Genomic DNA, 17,864 nt, shown 5'->3' with positions numbered 1-17,864 from the left:
ATTGCTATGCAATTGTGTTTTGTTAATTTGTCGACATCCATTAAAATGTTTCTGGATGTATTAGGGTAATGGATTTTTGTTTCTGTGATCTTGTAGTATTACTGAGCTTGATTTCATTATAAAACAGTATCGGTATAGCAAGAAATGGAGAAACCTTTATTTGTTTCACAATTATTTATGTTTTTTTTCTGTGTATACAATTGCTAATGTTGCTGAGCATGTAACAAAGATCATCATGGTTGATTGGTTGTTGGTTTGGATGTTCTTGTAGTGAGGGAGGGCCTCATTTGAACAATTTGTTCTTCATCGACTCCCATCCTCGTAGCATGAAGGCCTGCTTCCAAGAATCGTTTCACTGCATCCTCCATGTAATCATTCCCTTGCTTGACTGTCATTTCCTTCCCTATCTTTTCAAGGTAACTCGTCAAAGTATCCTCTCCTTTTAGCACAGCTGCAAGCTGTAGTAGCTCCTGCTGAAATTCGGTAAGCTTGGCATCTTCATTGGGCTCACTCTTCCTGATCCGAGTTGGAATCGGTAGTTGCTCTATTCAGGAGAGGGGATGAGAACAAGAACAATCGTTAGCAAAAAGCTCACGTATTCCAAGCCTGGAAAACGAGTTAAGGTGGCTAACCTGGGCAATCAGTTCTAGGCTCAGTCCGAGTCTGTACGATGCCTTCAAAGGTACCCGCCCATTCATCCCTCTTTGTCAAGAAAGTGGTCATGTTGAAGAGCTTCTTCACCGTCGCAGGAATGGATGAGTGCTCGTATTCTGACGTTGGAAATGGTGACCCATTGGGTCCGTGGACAACTGCACCACCATGACAAAGTAACATCCATCAATTTTTAGTTAATTTCTCATTTCCAGCATGATAGATCAACACTCCTGCAGTCAATTATCAGCAAAATGATTACACGATGATGCTATACATCGACAATTTTCCTTGCCTTCCATTTGAGAAAATCACGCACGAGATCTTGATTCTCCAGACATAATTAATCTCCTCACATTAAGACATGTACGTTGGTCGATGAAAAGAAGGGAAGTGAGAAATTGGTATTTGTCACTTTTTCGCTAGCCTGGTTGTCATCCACGAGAATTTCATTTCACGCACTGACAATGGGCGAGTGCGAAAAACACAAAAAGAAGCAGGTGGTCACCTTTTTCTCTTTTTCTATGAAAAAGCTCTGTAAAACAGGCTAGTTTATTTTGCACATAATCTAACAGTTAGTCGTGAAGGTATGGCTGGGTGACATTTAAGTTAAAGCTAGCCCTTAATCGTATATGATAATGCTATGAATCAATGCCCACAGAGCAAGTAATATTCTTGGATATTTATATATGCCGGAATTCCCTCTGAAAGTGATGTGCTACTTACCGGTGCCCTTCTCTATCCACGGGGAGACCATGATAGAGGGAACTCTAACCCCGAGTCTATCGAACTTGAAAAAAAAAGGCGCTGGTCCCACAATCCCGTCCGGACTAGGGACCCCAATTACAGGTGTAGCCACGTGATCGTAGAACCCACCATGCTCGTCGTATGTGATTACTAACAGTGTCTCATTCCATTGTGGACTTGCCCTTAGTGTCTCGTACACCTGCAATATCCAGAATTACAAAAATGTTTCTTGCGATTGAGAGGGTAGGGGGGATGGAGAAGACATATGTTTAAGGAAAAAAACTCGGACAATCTCAACAACGGTGCTCTTGTAAAAATAAAAAAAACGTAGAAGACTGATAGAACCACCTACATGCACGTGAATGACTGTCCAAAATATATGTAAAACAAAAAATGGCGAGCACCTCTTTGACAAACATTTGCCCTCGATAAACATCATGGGAAGGATGATCATCGTTGGCAGGGGCTGTCTTCAAGTCCGTGTACCGCTGCTCAATCACAACATAACCAGGAAGCTTGCCTTTTCCCGCATCCTTCTTAAACGACGAGTCATAAGGATGGAATCTAGAAGTGTACTTGACCTTCCTTAGGTTCCTATAAAACAATGTGGCCGGGATGTTCTGGTAGTATATTCCCCAAGATATTCCAGCATCGTCAAGGTTTTCGAAAATTGTTCTTTGAGGGTACCCCTTAGCGAGCATTGCCGGGATGTTGCTGGTGGCTCCGGCAGATGTGCCTGAATGCACAAATAGCCGGTTGGGTTGTGTAGATGATGGAACCGAAGCAAACCACCTGCCAGTACCAGAATGGTTGTTGTTAATTGGACATTGCATGTGCTTTTACATGTACTTGCAAAATTATAGTTAAGTGGGTATTTCATAGTCGACAAAATTAATTTAATACTTTCAGTTTTTTTTTTTTCCTCAAAAATTATATAGGTAGATGAATAGATAGACTGGCTATAGGAACGTTCTCCTTCCAGTATATGGAGGGTTACAGACAAAAGGCCCCTTAAGCAACATAGATTTCTATAATTAAAATAAAAAAATCTTTCCCTTTTTTTATACAAAAGAAAGAAAGAAAAATCGGTTTCCTACTAACTGCAACATGGCATGTGTAAGAACTAAAGAGAAGATGAAGGTGGCTTTGGAGACGAAAATTAATCATCCGTTGAGCTATCTTTTTTCTCTCTGCTTTTTCTTATGGTTAAATCCCATCTAGAATATGCCATTGGTACAGTCCTGAGATTAATCATGACATTATTGGATTATATATCCATTCTATATGATTGTGGATAGAGTGAAAATCAGTGTTTAGTTTGAAAAAAAATGGAATCGTTAGTTAGTACGTAGCTTAGTTAAATTTGGACAGACAAAAAGGAATGGCTGTACCTGTCAAAGACAGCAAATTCCGATACAAGTGCCCTGTAAACAGCTAGCATATCAGGCTCGAATCCGTTCATCACATCCCGGGACATGTTGGTTGATGGGTCCATAGAGAAAGCCTGTTGAGCAAAGCCGTTCATGGGAGGAGGATTCTTGGACGTGTCTTCAGACCCAAATATCTGCTCCCTTATTGCTTGAAAAGAGTGGCCAGGATCAGGGTCAACATACTGAGCTTGGTTATTGAAGAAGAATTTTGGTGAATTTGGATCCGTTATGTTCAGTGGATTCCACTGAGTGCCATCAACACCATTGATTTCAGGGTTGATTTTCTTCATCCAACCTAGCATGTGATCAAAAGAACGATTTTCCATCACTAATACCACAACACTTTTTATTGGGCTTGCATGGATTTGGTCATGGAGGAGTACAAGGAGGAAGAGGAAGATGGAAGGGGCTAGTTTAGGTGGTCTTTTTGCGGACATGTTTTGTTGCATTTGGAGATAGATCAGTAGAGGAGAGAAAGGGAGAGGAAGCTTTTGGTAATGGCTGTTTTGACAACTTCTGTGATCCAGCCCGTGCCATTGTGCTCTTCTTAATGGTAGCTTGTTGTGTTGAGTTAGATGCAGTGGGCGTTGCTTGTCTTTTTTGCCATGTGCCCAATCCTCTTTTGACAAAGATATTTCCCATTTTGATTCTTGTGAGGCATAGAAATTGACTGGATGCATTAAAGTTGGTGTTTTCACGCCAAGAGTACCCAGTACTAACTAGTCACGAGCGGGTCTGAATTTTCTTTCAAAAAAAAACAATATTAATAATTTGAGTTATAATATTGACTTGAGATTAATAAATTGATTTTATTTTAATTAAATAAAAAAAAGTGATATTAACCAAACAAATTAATTTAAAAAAATATTATGATACCTTGAGAAAAAAAAAATGAGAGCATGAAATTGGATAAAAAAAGATAAGAAAATTAGGTCAAGTCAACAAATAATAAAGAACATAAGGGGAAAACAATTAACTACACAAAAAGATCTAAAATAAAAAAATAATGATTAAAATAATGAGGGGAAAATTATAATAAAAAAAATAGAGGGCAATTAAATTTTTTTGATTGGAGGGTTAAAATGAAAAGAAAAATAACTAAATAAATAAAAATAAATAAAAGAATGAGGAAAACTTGAAAAAACAATAACACAAATATAAACTTGGTTTGAAATGTGAGATTAAAAACCAATAAAAATTTTATAGAAGAGTTAAGGAAAAAAAATCCAAAAAAATAAAGACTAAATAAAAAACAGAAATATATGAAAAATTAAAATTGAAGTACTAAATCAAAAATAAAAAAACACCTATACAAAAATGCAAAGGATGAAAAAAAGAAATTAAAAGAAAAAGGGACACAAATTTTTGTTTGGAGAGTTAAATTGAAGAGAAAAATAACTCCAGCAAAAAAAATTGAGGACCAAATTTTAAAACAAATAACACAAAATAAACTTGAATCGAAGGGTGAAATTGAAAAAATAAACTTATATAAAAGGGACAAGTAAAGAAAATACCAAATTAAAAGAATAAGGATCGAATTGAAAAGTATTAATTTATTACAAATTAAAATTGAAGAACTAAATTGAAAGAAAACAAAACTCTTGTTAAAGAGTCATGACAAAAATAAAATATCAAAAGAAAAGGAACCAAATCATATATACTAAAAAAAACAAAGAAGACTAATTAGTAATTTTTTAGGAATGATAGAGAAAAAAAAAAGGGCTGCTAATACAAACCACCAACTCGTTGATGACACGTGCTACACTACTTGAAAAATGACGCAGTTACACATCTAACTGCACGTCGAATGGTCAAGTTTAACCATCGAGGCGCCGCCTAAAGTGCACTCGTGTCTCCCACGTGCTAGCACGTACAATGCTGTGTCAATAATTTTTTAAAATCTAATATTATTTTATTATGATAAAATACAATAATATTCTCGATAAAAAAACAAAACAAAACAAAACCAACATGAAAAGACATAATTTTCCTTATATTGTTTTGGATTAAAAAGCATTTTAGTAATCTAACTTTAATCTAAAATAGAAAAAACCGATAATACAGGAAAAACACTGTTAAAACGTCCCTTCACTTTTAGGATATTTGTCACAATAATACAAGGCGTACATATAATCCGCTCTGGAACGTTTCACTGACATTGACATATGAGACCTTGTGAGAGAAAAAGAATTTAATATTCTTTTTTATATAAATAAATGGAAAAGGACTCTGGAATTTATGATAATTCAGAAAGAAGGATATGCAAATCTATCACGTGAATTGATTTAGGAGTTTGTTTTTGTATTTAAAAAATATTTAAAAAAATAAAAAATATTTTATTTTTTTATTTTAAATTAATATATTTTAATGTTTTTAGATCATTTTAATACGCTGATGTAAAAAATAATTTTTTAAAAATTAAAAAATTATTTAATATATTTTTAAATAAAAAACACTTTAAAAAATAACAGCAATCTTAATTCTAATACTAGAAAACTAATAATCTAATTAAAAATGCTAGCTGTTGCCTCTTCTCCATCCTCCTTGCCATGTAAATGAGGATTCGTTTTTTCCTGCAATTTGGGCGCCTGGAAAGGTTGACTTTCATTGTGGAGTCGGATATTCATATTCAAATTAGACAAAAAATTTAAACACAACCAAACATTCTCTAATAGATGAAAAATAATCTCTCTTTTTGTACGTTCTCTTTTCCCACTTTCATGTAGATAGAAAGCCGTGATGAAAAAATTTGTTACAACTCAAAACTTTTAAATATTAAAAATATTATAATTATAGATAAACATTTAAAATATTTAGTTTTACTCATTGTAATCTCCACTTATCAAAAGTTTATTATAATCATTTATATAGAAATAAAAAATAAAAAAACTTAAGCTATACTAAATAGAAAAAATAAACTAGAAAAATCATTCCCTTCAAATAAAAAAAATAAACTAGAAGCATGATAATACAAAATAAAAGAATAAAAATAGAGAAAAATAAAATTAACTAATAAAAATATTTATTTTTCTTAAAAAAACTCATGTACTAGTCTCTTCGAGTTGAAAAGAACTCATCCTTGAGTTTAGTCTTCAGTCAAAAAAATTCATTTATCAAGAACATTATTTTATGTGTAAGCAACCTCTTCATAGATCCTTTAACTTCTTTGTGTGGACCACCTCAACAAGAGCACCTAACACAACATATTTGTATCAAGGTTATCAATTCCGTTTCGGTAGGTGTTTCGTTTTTTTAATTGGAATGGAATGTTTCAGTTTTGGAGTGTTTCGGGGTTGTACTGTTCACACACACACACACACACACACATATATATTCAATAAACATAATTCAAATTCAAGATAAATTAATTATAAATTATGTAATACAAACACAATGTCAAACAAATATAATTTCAAAATTTAAAATATTTCTAAATAGTCAAGATTAAATAGATCTTTAACTTAAAGTAATTTAATTTAAACAAAATATCAAAATATTATGAAAGTAAATGTTTTAATACAAATATTTTAAATATAAAATGAGATCAATATTATCAAGGCTAATGGAATCTAAAGTATCTCTTATTTTGCTCAAATTCTTACAAAGTATAAACATGAAAAAAGCAACATGAATATAAACCATATATATTAGTGAAAAATCTAATTTTAAAAAATTAATATCATTGTTATTGAAAATAGTAATGAAAAAGAGTTTTTTATACTTGGGTGGTTTAATTAATTAAATTGAACCAAGTTTAATTTGATTCAATGGCTTTTTAAGACCGGAACGGAACATGTGGAATAAAACCAGAACATTCCGGCTGAATTTTAGCCAAAAAATCCAGAACGGACCGAGATTTAAAATGAAATGAAAATTGTTCCGTTTTGTTCTGTTTTTTGAATTAGTATGAATGTTTCGGTCATTCCAGACGAAACGAAACGGAATTGACAACCTTGATTTGTATGGGTCGTTCCATTATAGATCTCTAACATAACATCTTTGTACAGGTTATCTCATTATGGATCTCACCATCATTATTAAATTTCTAATAACAACAACTAATATAAATAGAAATAATACACTAGTTTATAAACAATTTTTTTCTAGGAAGAACCACCTCACCTCTTCATACACAAGCATGTTGTATAATGCAACATGGTTGTCTAGCAGTACGCAACAAGCAAGTAACCTCTAGAATACTTGGACTCTAATATCAAGTGACACAGACAAAAATGAATGATAAAAAAATTTGTTACGAGTCAAAACCCTCTAATATCAAAAACATCATAATTCTGAGGGGATTCAGAATACATAATTTTTATTCATCATAGTTTTCACTTGCTAAAAAACTATCACAACTTTTTATATAAAAAAAACCTACAAAACTATAATAATATCGATTAGAAAAAATAAACTAGAAAAACTATTCACTTAAAATAGAAAAAAAAACTAAAAAACATAATAAAAAGTTATATATGTACAGCCAAAATAAATGCTTATTAATGATACTTATTATAGAGAGATTAAATTTATTAATGAGAAATATAAAAAAAATGAAAAACAATTAAGGAAATGGAATCTATAATGGTTATACTTTGTGAACTAAAGAAAGTTAATTGAAGGGAGGGAAGCTATTTTTAGACCTTCATTTTTTATTTCTTCAGACATTGTTTCTTATCTTTCAAATTCTAACACAAAAAAATTGAAGAGACTATCCATGTTATTATGAACAACATTTTGAGATGATCTTATCAACATAAAAACTACCTTATTTAGCAGTGATTCAGGGTGTTAGTAGTGATTCAGGGTGTTAGTAGTATGGTAGTAATTATTTTTAAAAAATATTTTTTATTTAAAAATATATTAAAATAATATTTTGTTATTTTTAAAATTTTAATTTTTAGGATGACATATTAAAATAATTTTAAATAAAAATAATGTACCGAGATCCGGGGTAGCTGCCAAGGGCTAACAATCATGTACACGAAATGAAAAATCGATGCAATGACAAACGCACCGACTCCTTGCCCGGCGTGTTGAGTTCGACTACTGCAAATGTGAATCCTGCAAAGGTCTTCTGATTGTGACCTAGAAAAAGACTCCGATAAGATGTCGGTAAATCACTCCTCTTCATCATCTTTTAATTAAACAAAACTCCATGGTCCCGCTCTGGGAAACATGGTGTGATTTCTTTTCCATCAATCAACCAAGTTAGGTTCTGGACAGTTTCCTCGAACTCTCTTTATTTTTATTTTCACCGAGAAGGTTTGATTTCCCTAGTCCTCACCTTTCATTTCTCAAAAGATTGTAGTTAATTAGCCGCTTGGGTTGACAAATTGAGTCTTCTGTCCACACAAAAATCAACTTGGGTAGCTCGGCTTCACTTGATCTAAAACCTGACCCCCTTTTTTAGAACATTTCATCGTTTCTTTCTCTCCGTCTCACGATAATTTTGAACTCGCGATGGCAACATCATCCTAACAAAATATGAAAAAACCCCCTTTAATTTGTCACATTACCTCCTTCTCAGGGCCAAAGTTTTTTTTCTAAGAAAAACAAAAGAGGAGAAGAGTTCTTGGTTAGTTAGCTGGGAGTTATTGTAATAATAATTAAGCATGCAGGATCGTTTATTCTCTATTAATTATGCCGGCACAGTAATTGTCACTGCCAAACAATGGCAACTGGCAAGTAATATCAAGAGCAATGCTGTCACAGCCAAGAGGTAGTCAAAAAAACCCCAATTCATCATCACATTCCACAGTGAGATGAGAAGAATAATCCACCGATCGAGAATCCATTTCTAGTGTCCGGCTTAAAGTAGCACATACAATGCTCGTTGATCCTAAGCTAATGAAGCAGCAGCATGTAAACTTCAAACGGAGCACGTATTAGCACATTTCGGCTTAATAAATAACACTCCCAGGCCAGTGAGGCGTAGAATGGGTGCACAAGCCATGGTGCAGACTTGAATCAGCAAACCTGTAAGTGAAGCCCAACACGTAATTGGCCCGACAAGCATCCATACATATACAAATAAAAAACTAGCGGCTTAACAAACATATAACATAAAAAATAAAAAGCATTACTCCAAACATAATAGTGTCTTTGACATAGAAAGGACACCGTTCAATGACTTATTCCTGGAAATTAGGGTCTGAACCAGGTCACTTGTAACCCGTAAATAACATCATACAATTAAAAAAAAAAAAAAGTCTTTCCATCTATGGACTCTTAAGACCATGCACATGAGACTTCCAATCATCCATATAAAGAACTTCTGATAATATCAACATGCTACTCTCCAGCTTCTGACGCTGATATCATTCCCTGGCACTCTCCCAACTAGAGCTCTGAAGTTATCTGGCACAGAACTGGTTGAGCAAGCTATAACATATCACTGTAGACTGAGACTATACCAGCAATCCAGAAAACGGAGAGCAGAACGAAAGTTTAGTAGGATGGTGAGTACACCATATCTTTATTCCACCAACTCCTCCGAATATAAGCCCAAAACCAACAGTTGCTCTTATTAACATGTTCTATCTCCAACCCAAGTAACCAGACCAGGCATTTACTTCTTACAAATTTCACATCATCAGGATGTTGCAATACTTGTCTTCTCCATGCAGGAGAGCTCCGTGAAATCTGTTTTTGAGATAGTAATCAGTGCATGCAATATACAGCACATAAATGCACTACTTAACCAAATCGAACAAGTGCTAGTTGAATAATCTAGTCAGCGAAAAAGTAGATAGATACTTACCTGTTCAATAGCAAGTGCCCGCAAAGGAGGCTCTCTCCAACAAAAAGTTAAATTTTAAAGTTGACAAGGCTGCTAAGTTGGAGTTTGTATTTGGTAGCAAAAGGATGCAGTACATTCGCCGAAATCATTCTCAAAACCTCAAGATAAAAGGAATTTTGTGAGATCAGGACAACATTCAATAAGAGAGCTTACACACCAATGATGGGTGAGATGCGGTGTATAAGCCACAATCTTACCATCTATGCTTCCATGCTGATTCACACAATATAACGACCACCCCAGATGGACTGTCCATGATATTGCTCAGGAATTGGAGAAAACTGCTGGTTTCCATTAATGAGTTGTTGCTGCAGCTGGTGTTCTTGCTGTACCCGTTGATGCTCAAAACCCAGATAGTTCTGCCAGCCTTTCTGTTTCTCTGCTTGGGTTTGCACTGGCGGTACCTGTTTCCCAGGGAAGGGAAAGCTGGCTGTCCCACTCAAGCCACTGCTGTTACTCGAATACTGTGGTGCTGCATGAGAAGTGACATTAGCAGAACCATTGAGTCCAGAGACTTTTGCTGATGATGGCAGCTGATAGCCATCCAACCAGCTATAATCATCCTGTAGTGGATTCTCAGCCATCAAAACTGAACCAGAAACTGGTTCACTCGCTTGCTTAGGAGGAACAGAATTAAAACCTGGGGGAGGCCCAAGGTGCCTTAGAGGTCGGCTAACTGGACTTTTTCTCAAACCTGGTGGCAAAGCTGCCGATGTCTTCACAGCCAAACTTTCAGCAATAACTCCAGAAGGAGCATAAGTATCAACCTTTGATGGAACAGCAGTTTCTGCCACTTTTGTCTGACCATAAAACATACCAGTATTTACATTCAAAGATTGTTGGACAGAAACTGGACGAACAGCTTGATAGGCCATGCCTAAATCTTTCTGCATCTCATGTTCCATGACATGTCCATTTTCCATGAACCTGACACCTTTCAAGCCATTGGCAAGAGAAGCAGCTTCTTCAACTAACCACTTTGAAGTATGTGGCTGGATATGTTGGAGAGGCTGAGGGACAATAGTACCATGAGATACAGATATCTGAGAACCTGCATCAAAAGCAGCCTGCTGCCGAAGATTATCAAGAGGAGCTGAAACAGAACTGCCATAAAAGTGCAAATCATCTGCTGCATTTCGACTAGGTTTTAGACCTTCATGAGGGGCCCATTTTGGACTAAGCACATCATTTCGCTTCTCAGTCACTACTGGCTTGAAAACAATCACTTCATCTTCCTCTTCACCTTCAGTGTATGGGTGTGGATTAGGCTGCAAAGCTACCAAATTCATTGTTTCTTCAGGCTGCATTTCTTGAATCACATCAGCAGCTATCAACAACCCATCATCTGAAATTTGAGGCTCAGCACCAATAACAAATTTTTTCATCTTTGAATCAAAATATATTGTTTGCTGATCGACCCTAACCATATTTGCTAAGGCCTTCCCTGCTGCTAGAATCCTTTTAGCACGAGCTATTTTTTCCTTACTGCCATCGCTTCCAAACAAGTGCTTCCTTGAAAAGTCTAAAATAGTATGTGCAGGAAGAAGTGGTGAAAACCCTCTCAACTCAAAGTCTTCCCACAAAGCAAGCCGGTTTTCTGTTTCTCCTTCTTCATAACGGCTCATGTTAAAGAAGCATGTCTCGTCTTCATTGTCATCAAGAGACATTGAGCAACATGAAACAATCTTGTTCAAAAATGATATGCAGTGATTCCAAAAGTTCAATCTTACAGCTGACTGTTTCTCATCTATGTCACTGCCTGATGCTATGTCAGGACAACAAGCCAACCATTCTACAAAAACCATAATGCCAGGTAATAGGTAACTTGAGGAGGGATCATGAAGCTGTGCACACCTATCTAATATGTGTCCCATGAACTCAAAAACAGCAGTAAAGGCATTCTGAAGCAGAACAGCACGCTGCACGATTTCTGCATATGTCTGACCTTCAGCCTCCTTCTTCACATGGTGAACAGTAAATATAAGAATGGAGATGAGGCGAACAATGAAAAGTCCATTTTCAGAAGCATCTGCACCAAAATTAAGCTCCTCTTCTGGTCCAGAAGAAACAAGCTCTGAGAATCCAATGCTAACCAGTGCCAGAACTTCCGAAAATGTCTCCAAGCTGGACCAAGAAAAAAGTGACGCTAGGAAAATTAGTCATCAGAAGTAGGCTAACAATCTATTAAATTAAGAAAACTTCAAGGTAAAATACCTAGTGCGTGTAAAAAGAATGCCATTCAGTCGGACAAACCGAACACAGAAGGACTTGTGAATCTCACGAATACTAGATGTCTTTTCCTTGACAGCACCTGCTTCCAGTTTCATATCCTTAGATGCAGGGTTTGCTTCTCTCTTCCCTCTACCTTTGCCAGTCAAGCGCACAGGTGAATCCTTTACACCAGAGACTTTCGCATCCCCAAGCAGCTGAGAGTAGCTCAGACGATTCTGCCAATACACAAAAGATGACCTTAACTTGAACAGAAATAATAAAAGGTTAAACTTTGCATGTAGATGACTAAACAATCAATCTGTGCATCTTTTAGCTTTAGCAGAACACTTAGCCTTCAGGACACAAGTCAAGCTACATCTCCATACTCAGAATTTGCTAATCAAGTTTTAAGATGAGGCAAATAAAAACAGCAGATCACAATAAAAAAGATACCTTCTCAAAAGCAACAATCAAGTTATCTCTTGCAGTTGCAAAGGGATTATCCACTGCCAGACTCCTAAAATAGCGATACACAGCCACCAACTCATCCCCTGAATAGGAAGCCAAAATGGCAAGCTGCAAAGATTAAAGCTCTTGTCAAACAGCAGATCAGGATCACCATAAAAAATACAAAACAAAAAAGAACTGTGATTGTATGTGCTATTGAGGCCAAACCTGGTGATGGGGGTTCCCGCTTGATGGCCACAGAGATGCAGCTTGCAAGTAGTAACTTGAAGCTGCTGCATACTCACGAGTTTTGGAGTCACCATCCCCATATAGTCCTTTATACCTAGCCAGGTCACCCAAGTATATCAAACAACGGTGACAAGAGACCAAACCTTTCTTAGCATCAGTCTCCGTAACAGCTCGATTATCTGAATCCTCAGAAAAATAACCCAGAGGAAGCCCATACTTTGCTCTGATCTTCAGAATCAGATCGTGATAAAATCCAGTTGCTTCTGAAAGGAATGTTTTAAATTGAAGCCTTATCTTGTTGATTCGATCAGGTCGTGCAGGAACTTTCGGACCTGGAGGTGCATTTGAGCCAGTAGAAGCTAAAACAGCACTATAGTGAGATCTTAGTTCCTCTATGCGCCTATAATGCAATTGCCACAGAGAATATTCTATATTGTGCTGCTCAGAAAAACCATGGTCCTCAAGAATTATCGCTTCATAGTTCTCACGCATCTGTTGCCATGAATTGGGATCAGATGGAACTCGAGCCTGAGCTGACCTCCGGCGCTTATTCTCCAACTCAAGGTTCTGTGCAAGAAGCAAATAGAAATAAGCCATGATTGCTTCACTCTAGAGAAAAGGGGAGAGGGAAGATCCTTGTTTTGGGTTTTAGATAACAAGGAAAGGGCTGAGTTTGTAGAAGAAGAAAAGGAAATACCTTCTCATACAGGCGTTGGGCTCGCTCCCGTGATGAAGGAGCAGACATTTTATCCATCTGCACAATCATTATCCATCAAATGTATTTGCCTTCTTTGAAATTGCACTCAATCTGCAGGGAAAAAACTGGAAAAATAATTAGAACATCTTAGCAACAATATAGAGAGAAATTCAGAATTTATAGAAATAAATGAGAAGCATGGAATGGAAACGGAGAATAAAAAAAAAAAGCATTTGAAAACAACTAAAATAAGTCACCTTCATCCGACATCAGATTCAATCTTTAAGGTTTCATTACAAAGATTCCCATTTTTATATACAACACCACAGGCCTTCCACACTCTACAATAAATTCACTTCCCCCTCATTAGGGCATTTAAAACACCAGTCAACATTCAAGACAAAACTAGAAGAAACCGATCAAGACCAACTAAGCCAAACATTAAGATTTCATGTCCTTCTCATGGTCTTGCACAGCACAACCACAACTCACTAAGACAAATATTTGATTTCATTGTTATAATATGACTGGCAATCCATTAAAATTGAAACCTCATAAACTAATCAACTACCTTAACGCATATCAATAAAACTTAAAATAAATCATATGCCTTACTTCTCAGTCGACTACCTAAATACATATCAATAAATTTAAGGAAAAAAAAAGTATGAAGTCAAGAGTCATTCTCCGTAATTTTGCACAAACTCTCCAGCTTGGTTACTGACAAAAAAATAACAAAGAAAAGAAAAGAAAACTGGCTATCTCAAATTTTCCTTGTCCGCAGAGAGCAGTAAAATTAAAATTTAGAAGGGGAGAGAGAGAGAACGTTACAGTTCAGTTTATTTCAGATTCTAAAAATTAATTAAAAGAAAAAAGATAAGAAAAAATCATATGGTTCTAAAATTTCTTTTCCTTGCAAGGTTTCCTCAATATCCTCAGCAGCCAAACAGAGACTGAATTTCTTTAAAAAAAAATATCAAATCCATAAACGAGTAAAAAAAATAACGCGTTCCAGAAGCAAGAAAAAAAAAAGAATAAGAAAAAGAAGAAATAAAACACAACTACTAACCGATCTGCAAAGAGTGGATGATCAAAGCAATAAAAACACATGAAAATCAATCGGTTAGAAACCACAGATTCCAAGAAATAGAGAGAGGGTATAAGAACAAAGCATACCAGAACAATCAGATCTGAGACGGAAAGAGAATTTCTTCTTCGTCTGATCAAAGCATCGATGAGTGGAATTTGATTTTCAGTTAGGGTTTGTTTGGTGATGGTTCGCTGGAGAAAGAGGGGGGGGGGGGGGGATGTGTTTAGGTAAAAGGAGGAGATGATGAGGCTACAAATTCTATGCGTTTTCAATTCCTTTCTATTTCTTTCTCTCTCTTTCTTTTTTTGCTTTTTTCTTTCAGGCGGCTTGCTATTCCTTGAAACGCCACCGTTTTGTTCACTATTGACGAATCGGATTTTTAAGTCTTATTATCTGGTGTTATTATTCTTAATTAATTTTCTGATCATCATCAATCTTCACGCTCCGTGCCACCCGAGTTTATCTCACTCTCCTATTACTGTTTTTTTAGAATGTAAAATAATATTTCATTAATATAAAAAAGACATAAATATATCACTGTTTTTACATTAGAATTGTGCAAAAATAACAAAAGAATTAATTGAATATATATATATATATGAAAAGGATATTGAGAGAATGAACAGTGAAAACTAGACTTTTCAAGCACCAAACGATTATTTCATTGGCTTTGATAAAACTAAACTCCTTAAAACTTTTAAATTTAAGCTGCTTTTATGGGAATTTGTAGCAACATGTGATCGCATATGAGTTGAAGTCATCGTGAATTAACGAGGAATAAACAAACATTATTAAGCTTCTCTGAATGAAAAATCCATATCCGTCAAAATATCTAAATCTTCATTCAATTGAAAATAGTTTAAATTGGGTAATTAGTATATAAAATAAAAATAAATGGCTAAGTAACATTGGATAAAAAAAAAATGACAAAATAATACAGTTTAAGATGTTATTGTTCTTAATCATTACATTTAATTAAATGTAATTATTCTTAATTGCTACATCAATTTGATAACTGTTTTTAAAAACGGCTAGATATTTTAGAAAACGATTAGGCAATAGTAAAAATGATCATACCGTTTTGGCTACTGTCTAGTTCTAGAAAATTTTGGTGTTTTGAGACTGTGCAAAAGTTTATAAAATCATAGTTTCTGTTATTCTGAAATTTAATTTACTTTATGATTTTTAGAGAGTTAAAAAATTTATAATTTTGATAAATTTTAGACAAAGCTTTTCCTATATAGAAAGTATACCCAAAATTTTTTACCTGCAAAAACACACAATAACCCCAATGAACAAATTATAACTAAACTCAACAAATTCTCAGATTTTATAATCACAAAGTAGCTCCAATAATGGGAAAAAAAACATATATACATTTTAAATGAATCAAGAATAATTCAATAATACAATATTCAAGTAATCTCAAAATATATAAACTTAACTCATTTATTTATTTGCATCTACGTCGTCTACTAGACGATCCGGGCTTATCAGCAACACGACTAAATCTAGCTTTTCCACATGCCTGAGTGGCCTCGTCCTCTACAATGTCATCATCAAGAATTAACCTCTCTCCAAATACATCAAGTCCAATATGGCAAACATTTAACCACCGAGATGCAACAATGTGAATTTCACTTTATTAATCAATATTATGAAGATAAGATGCGACCTCTCGCCCCTCCCGTAACATGAAACCAACCTCATATTAATAAGACATTAATGTTAAATTAAAAGATTAATACATAGAACCCAATGTTTAGCATTTTATAATTATGAAAAGATTTTATTACTTACGAGATTTTGAATTCGTTGGGCATGTTGCTCATACTACATGTGTTTAGGTGGAGGAACCTTTATGGGATCTAGAGTAATGACTCGACGTGTGATACTCATGTACCAAATAATATACTCCTCGTCTGTAATTACGTGATGCATCTCTACAAATATCACATTTCTCTGTGCATCCCATTGTGAAACTTATGCTTCATGCCGACTTAACCAATCATGATCATTATTTTTTACCCCGACGAGTTACTGTGTGCATTGTATAACTCATGTCGATGTTGACTGGAATGTGTTGTTTGTTATCGAACTGTCACATTACCCGATCTGGACAATGTAGCTCGACCCTCTAAAAAAAATCAACGGGACCACTGATGTCCATATGTCCATCCCACCGGTGCAAACAACTGGAGTAACCGTCAATCTTTACTTCGAGTAAGGTGTTCACATGACCTGTAGAATATTGATTTTTTAAATATTAAACAACAATAATTTAGTGAAGTGTAATGATTTTTACTACACGAATGATTAAAAAAATTACATGAATAGCATGTTGCGTGTTTAGCTCACTCTGATAAAATACCAACACATGTGTTGGATTATTTTAAAACACTTTATCAACACCACCTAACATTAAAAATATGTTAGTTTAATTGTATTTTTTAAAGTTAAGGTTACACAATATAAACGCATATAATTTCAAAATAACATCATTGTACCTGTACCTGAGTGGGAGATGAAGTGTAACCCTTTTCGTCTAGACAGTCATAGATGGCAATCAGGGTATATGGGGTCTACACACATGAAGATGTTCCCACGATTATAATTGTTATTCAATAAAAAAACTTAAAGTAACAATAGTATTTCTTGCTTCGTACCTATAAAAGTAGCAAACATCCCTCAACCCATTTAACCCACTTCATGAATGCAATACATAGATGTTTGAACAAGCATACCAAGATAGTAGATCTCCAGCTATATGTAGGAATAACATCAAAACCATCAAGGAGAGTCAGATAAATTAAGGACACATATCTCCCTATTAGGTAAATAAATAACACACTACAAAACATATAGAGTATACATGTTCTCACATACCTACATGAAACATTAAAATTATCATAATAATTCATGCAAACTTAACAAATAATCAACACATTAAATTCATAATTGATTTTGAACCTCATAAGACCTCCTTATTAGCATCAGCTAATGGTGTTGTAAATGTCTCATCGATCCATTTAAGACATATGCCACCTCCTTTCCGTTCAGAAGGAGGGGGTGTCAGTCCAAATGCTCATTTACATAACACAATTCGTAAACCTATAAAGAAAATATCAAATTCGTGCTCTCTTACCTTAAATCATAAAGCGTAGTTAATTATATTACTAGTTGATTTCAACAACACACATAAAATTCATAATTCAACAACTTAACATCAATTAAACAAAACATATAATTAATTAAAAATATTATTTCATAATTAATTTGACTTGTTGTCATGTTTTAATATATCAAATTAACTCTAAATAATGATGTTTTTAACTAATTTCACATTAATTCAGCAAACCCTAAATTCACCATAAACCTTAAATTCAACCTAAGCAATTATTTTATTTCAACCAAACAAAACACAAATTTATAGCAATGTAGTATATTTACCTTGCTTGTAGGGGTAGAAAAAAAGTTGGGGTGGCGGCGGCGGCGATGGTGGTAGTGATGGCGACAACAAAAAGAACGGTCAATTTTTAT

At 34.8% G+C, this 17,864-nt stretch overlaps 2 protein-coding genes across 4 annotated transcripts; both read right to left on the bottom strand.

Annotated features, from left to right (window-relative positions):
• Window positions 1–135: 135 nt before the first annotated feature.
• On the bottom strand, window positions 136–3,435 carry LOC7480121 (non-specific phospholipase C2). Its single transcript, XM_002298434.4, has 5 exons — window positions 2,790–3,435; window positions 1,803–2,190; window positions 1,378–1,597; window positions 633–809; window positions 136–544 (listed from the first exon to the last, which is right to left on the bottom strand). Exons 1-5 carry the CDS (start codon window positions 3,275–3,277, stop codon window positions 234–236), a joined length of 1,584 nt encoding a protein of 527 aa, XP_002298470.1. The 5' UTR covers window positions 3,278–3,435; the 3' UTR covers window positions 136–233.
• Window positions 3,436–8,889: 5,454 nt separating this feature from the next.
• LOC7480120 (nonsense-mediated mRNA decay factor SMG7) lies at window positions 8,890–14,596 on the bottom strand. Of its 3 annotated transcripts, XM_006369592.3 has the most exons (8): window positions 14,411–14,596; window positions 13,235–13,345; window positions 12,517–13,104; window positions 12,295–12,417; window positions 11,845–12,077; window positions 9,828–11,754; window positions 9,592–9,728; window positions 8,890–9,473 (listed from the first exon to the last, which is right to left on the bottom strand). In XM_006369592.3, the coding sequence occupies exons 2-6, from the start codon at window positions 13,301–13,303 to the stop codon at window positions 9,849–9,851; spliced, it is 2,919 nt and encodes a 972-aa protein (XP_006369654.1). In that variant the 5' UTR covers window positions 13,304–13,345; window positions 14,411–14,596; the 3' UTR covers window positions 8,890–9,473; window positions 9,592–9,728; window positions 9,828–9,848. The 3 variants fall into 3 exon arrangements, with proteins under 3 accessions (XP_006369654.1, XP_006369655.1, XP_002298469.2); XM_006369593.3 differs by having other exon boundaries at window positions 9,592–11,754; window positions 14,411–14,594; XM_002298433.4 differs by having other exon boundaries at window positions 9,592–11,754; window positions 13,235–13,359; window positions 14,411–14,581.
• Window positions 14,597–17,864: the final 3,268 nt, after the last annotated feature.

Source organism: Populus trichocarpa, chromosome 1, assembly GCF_000002775.5.
Source record: "Populus trichocarpa isolate Nisqually-1 chromosome 1, P.trichocarpa_v4.1, whole genome shotgun sequence".
NCBI lineage: Eukaryota > Viridiplantae > Streptophyta > Magnoliopsida > Malpighiales > Salicaceae > Populus > Populus trichocarpa.
The sequence above is the reverse complement of the archived record's forward strand: the minus strand, read 5'-3'. Positions and strand labels throughout refer to the sequence as shown.